The sequence below is a fragment of the Vigna unguiculata genome, chromosome 7 (genome assembly GCF_004118075.2).
Source record: "Vigna unguiculata cultivar IT97K-499-35 chromosome 7, ASM411807v1, whole genome shotgun sequence".
In the NCBI taxonomy this organism is placed as follows: Eukaryota; Viridiplantae; Streptophyta; class Magnoliopsida; order Fabales; family Fabaceae; genus Vigna; species Vigna unguiculata.
Window position 1 is genome coordinate 15,462,760 of NC_040285.1, and position 5,054 is coordinate 15,467,813.

Below are 5,054 nucleotides of genomic sequence, written 5' to 3' on the forward strand. Positions count from 1 at the left end.
ATTAATTCAATCGATAACATGGATCCTAACCATCTAGTGAAGACTATGGTGGAATTTAGTAGTAAGGCGCTACTATTGGGGCACCGGGTTGGGTCCTTGTATCGGAGGGAGTTGAAGGAAGGGAATCGGGAAAAGTTGCAAGAGTTGCAAGAGAAGGTTGACAAACATGCCGAGGAGAAGGAGGCCTGAAAGAAAGAAAAGGAAGAATGGCTAGAAGAGAGGAAAAGGCTGGCAACGTGGAGAGTGCGTTGCTTGGACTCGGAGGAGAAATTGAAGGGCCGCATTGCTGATTTGGAGGCGGGTTATGACGAGATGAAGGAGAAACATGACGGTCTGGAGGTGGAGCTTGATGATTTAAAGAGTTATGTTATCCAGGAACATATAAAAGGATTCCAGAAGGGGTTGCGGCAAGCGTCTTTCTTTTACAAGGATATGGATGCTGGTGATGTTAGATTTGATGTAAATAAAGATGTGGTTGACAGTGTCCTCGTGGATGAGGTGGAATCCAGTCCTAGGGAGGATGTAGGGAAGGTGGTGGAGGTTGAGAAGGTAGATGCAAATCCTGATGATGCGGGGAAGCGAAAGATGTCGAATAGGGGGTGGCTTAGGATTGGTGTTTGAATGTTGTCAATTTGATTTCGATTCTAAGTCTGTCTTAATCCGTACATTGTTTAATTTTTCGTTAATTCATACACTATCTACTTTACTGTTAATGTGATGGTTATTCTTGGTATGTTTGTTGTTGCGCGATACCGATATGATGCGTTATAATATCATGTGGAATGATATTATCGTGAATGAATTGTGATGTAAGCCATATTTGGTTATAGTCCGTTTTAATTTGAGAAGGGTGTTCGATTCAGGCCGTTTACTTGTAGTAAGGGTGGGGAACTAAAAGCGAATTAAACATTAAGTTAAGGGTGTTCGACCAAGGTCGCTTACTTGTGGTAAAGGTGGGGAACTAAACGCGAATTAAACATTAAGTTAAGGGTGTTCGACCTAGACTGCTTACTTGTGGTAAGGGTGAAGAACTGGAAACGAATTAAACATTAACTTAAGAGTGTTCGACCCAGGCCGCTTAATTGTGGTAAGGGTGGGGAACTAAAAGCGAATTAAACATTAAGTTAAGGGTGTTCGACCCAGGCCGCTTACTTGTGGTAAGGATGGGGAACTAAAAACGAATGTAACATTAAGTTAAGGGTATTCGACCCAGGCCACTTACTTGTAGTAAGGGTGGGGAACTAAAAGTGAATTAAACATTAAGTTAAGGGTGTTCGACCCAGGCTGCTTACTTGTGGTAAGGGTAGGGAACTAAAAGCGAATGTAACATTAAGTTAAAGGTGTTTGACCTGGGCTGCTTACTTGTGGTAAGGGTGGGGAAGTAAAAGCGAATGTAACATTAAGGCTTGGAGTAGACCTGAGGTTAAGAACCCTTTGTTTTATTCATGAGATTTGGGGTGTGATGAGTTCAAACTTTTGCCCTCATTTAATATTTAAATTTGGGGATTTAATTGAATTTTCTGTGCTTAAAGATTGATTTAATTAGGATTTGTAATTATTAGATTTATTGAGTAAGTTTGGTAAAAGTGGCGTAAAAATTTGTTTCAGTTGCATAAAATATTATTGGATATTCTAACGTTTGTTAATGCAGCTGGAATTTATTTTTGGTCATTAATAGTGTGGATTTGAAATATTCAAAGTTACAAAATAAGTCCAAAATCAGGAAATTTTGGAAAAGAATAAATTAGGAGCTAAATGCACCCCCAGATTTTATTTGCACACTCCTCCTGCAAGTGGACCACAAAAATCTGTTCTGCACCCCTAGTTTTTACTAAGTTGCACCCCTCCTACCACTAAACTCCACTCAACCAGATTATGCCATGTGGCAATCCCCACCTTTCAAATCAGGCCAACCATAAGCTGACACGTGTCATAATCCTCCACTCACCAAATTGACCAATCAAATCTTGCCACGTCAACATCTCCCAAAATGAAACCCTAACCCTAATTTTCTCCTCTCCTTCCATCACATGGCAGCCGCCGCCGCCAATCTCGCCGTCGGCCACCACGATTCTACAGCACCATATTCTCGTTGCCAACACCACCACCGCGACGGGCACCAACCTTCTGCACCACCGTGTCGCCATTACCAAGAACCTGCAGCTCACCGAAAATCCGACCACCATCATGCATCAGTTGCGTTCAACCATCATCGCGACGCCATCCCCGTCCACACACAAATGCAGCGAACACCACCGCGCAGCAGCTTCGCACGCCGGAAACAGCACCGTAGAATCAACCATGGCCACTGCAAACCTGCACCACCACCTGTCATTCACGAACGCAACGGCAGCAACCATTGCAGCTTGCGCCTGTCACCATCTTCGCACCTGCACCAGCTCACGCCAATGCAACTTCCTCCTTCATCCCTGCACCAGCTTCACGGCCACCACGAGTTCTTCTTCCTCGCGCACAACCATGGCAGCAGCTTCCAGACCAGCACCGCCACCGCAACGCACCACCGTGGATGAGCTAGCGCCGGCAGCAGAGGAGCAGCCGTCATTGCCATCTCCATCTCCATTGCACTTGTAGAAACCTTAATTCTGGAGAGAGAAAATGCACTGCCATGTGTCAGGCTGCTATTGGACAGTCAAACTGGTCAACACTGGTCAATTGGTCAAAGTCAGCAGTCAACTCTGGTCAAAACTGCAAAAATGGTTAAATAAGAGGGGCAGAATTGGAAATTGGACAGGAATTAAGTTGCTAATTAATTAAATAAAAATAAAAGATTTTAGCAACTAACAAATAAAGCCCAAAGTCCAGTTGAAGCCTATATAAAGAGACTTAAGGGACACATAACTTAGACACTTAGAACTCTCTGGTTTTGGTAGATACCGTCTCCACCACATCTCTCATTCTTTCTTTTATTTTCTTTCCTTCATATCATCATGTATTCTATCAAAGCCATGGAGGGCTAAGCTTTTAGGGTTGATTCCACTGTAATTTGTTAACTGGATTCTGAGGTTAGATGAATTTATGTGTTTGTTATTTTGATTATTGTTGTGGTTTTTGTTTATCTATGTCCTTTGCTTCTTAATCGAATAGAAAATAATGATTTTTAATCTATATGCATGCTAATCATATGAGTCAAAAGGTTTTTAAATTAAATTGAGACTTTACTTTGATTTTATTTAGAAACTTTCATTTGATTAAATAAGTTTTTTCCAATAATTGAGACTTTACTTTGATTAGAGGTAATTACTTTAACTAAAATTAGTCAAGACTTTACTTTGATTAATTAAGTTTTCTATTTGGTGAAGAAACAAAGGAATAGACATGATTAGGAACAGTAAAATTAATTGAGACTGTACTTTGATTGAATTTACTATGGACAATCTAACAATTCTCACTTTTAATTGAGACTTTACTTTGATTAAAAGTGAGAATGCCAACAAATGAATTGAGTCTTTACATTGATTGATTTGTAAATCAACAACAATAATTAATTTAACAATAATCTCTAGATAACCCATGAAGAATCTTATTTAGGAAAAGCAGTGGTGATGAAGGATTATCTTGTTTCTTTTTAAGATTATTGAATATGGTGTGAGTTGTTTAAGAAAGCTAAGTGAAATCCCCACTGGACATTAAGATAGCAAGCTATCTAGATGTGAAGGTTCCTTTCACAAAGCTCAAGAAAAGAAGATGATGGATTGATTCAAAATAAAAAGGAAATGGAAGGCACATAAACCATAGAAAACCAAGAACAATTAAAGGAAGAAGAAAACATAAAATGGAAAGGAAAGAAATGGTAAAAATGTGAGAAGCACGCCACTACAAGGCTAGGCTAGAAGCCATGGCAACCTTGAAGATGAGTGGATGTGTGCCGCCACTTGCTATGCAAGATAAGGCTTAAAAGTATTCACTCCCTAGGGAGGAAACTCTCACAAATGGTTGAGACACAAGAATGTTTTTGCTTTATGCTTTTTACTTTATGCTTTATGCCTTTGCTTTACTCTCTCCTCCACATCATTTATGCTCCCCAATCACCATGCGCCACCTAGCATTGCTTTCTTACTCCTAATTAACCTACAAAGCAAATAAACATAGATTAGCATGTTGGCTTAAGTCAAGTCAACTATAGTCAACAACTCAAACCTAGTCAAAGGTCAACAAGTCAACTAAAGTTGATTCAACTAAGTCAACTTGGGAATCAAAAATAGCAAACACAAATGAAAGGGATGAAGGATTAGTGAACTTCCTTTCTAAACATGCTTAGTCTTCTTAAGCATTTGCCTCCATCCTTGGTTGGGGTCAATCCTTCATCATCCTCCCCTCCTTAGAGAGAATTTGACCACAAATTCTTTAAGCCTTTGTAGATGGAGCTTGACTTGATTTGGGGGAGGATTTGCGCCTCCCTTTTATGAGCTCTTCTTCCATCCTTTCTAAGGGTATTAACCCTAGCTTTGGTTAGGCCATCTTTATTTTCTAGACTATTCTTCCTCTCTTGCTTGTGCTTTGGGCCTTCCTTTTTGGCTTGGGAAGAGAAGGAAGGGTGATGTACATCTTGCTTTGGAAGAATTTTTTTGTAGGCAAGTAACACCTTGGTGAAAGCTTGCCCCTTTTCTTTTTCTTCTTTATCTTTTCTTATTATATTTCTATCCTTATTAACTTCTTGAGGTGATAGAGGTAGTAAAGTGGTCTTTTTCCCATTTATGAAGAAAATGTATTGGTTGGTATGGTCATCATGTAAAGTTTGTTTATCAAATTGCCATGGCCTACCTAGTAAGATATGTGTGACTTCCATGGGAGCAACATCATATAGCACCTCATCTTTGTAGCTTCCTATAGAGAAGTTAATTAGGACTTGTTTATTGACATCTATTTCTCCCTCTTTACTTATCCAAGCAAGCTTGTAGGGCTTAGCATAAGGAATGGTCTCTAAGCAAAGCTTTTCCACCAACCTTGTGCTAGCTACATTGGTACTACTTCCTCCATCAATAATTAGAGAGCAAACCCATTTGTTAATTTTGCATCTAGATTGAAAAATGTTT

General features: G+C 39.8%; 1 protein-coding gene across 1 annotated transcript; it reads left to right on the forward strand.

The window, feature by feature from the left end:
- Positions 1–2,030: 2,030 nt before the first annotated feature.
- LOC114191215 (histidine-rich glycoprotein-like) lies at positions 2,031–2,531 on the forward strand. The gene has a single exon (XM_028080392.1). It carries the CDS (start codon positions 2,031–2,033, stop codon positions 2,529–2,531), a length of 501 nt encoding a protein of 166 aa, XP_027936193.1.
- The last annotated feature ends 2,523 nt before the right edge of the window (positions 2,532–5,054 follow it).

Excerpts from the sequence above, each read along its gene's own strand:
- LOC114191215 (XM_028080392.1), top strand. The coding sequence starts at position 2,031 with ATGGCAGCCGCCGCCGCCAATCTCGCCGTCGGCCACCACGATTCTACA.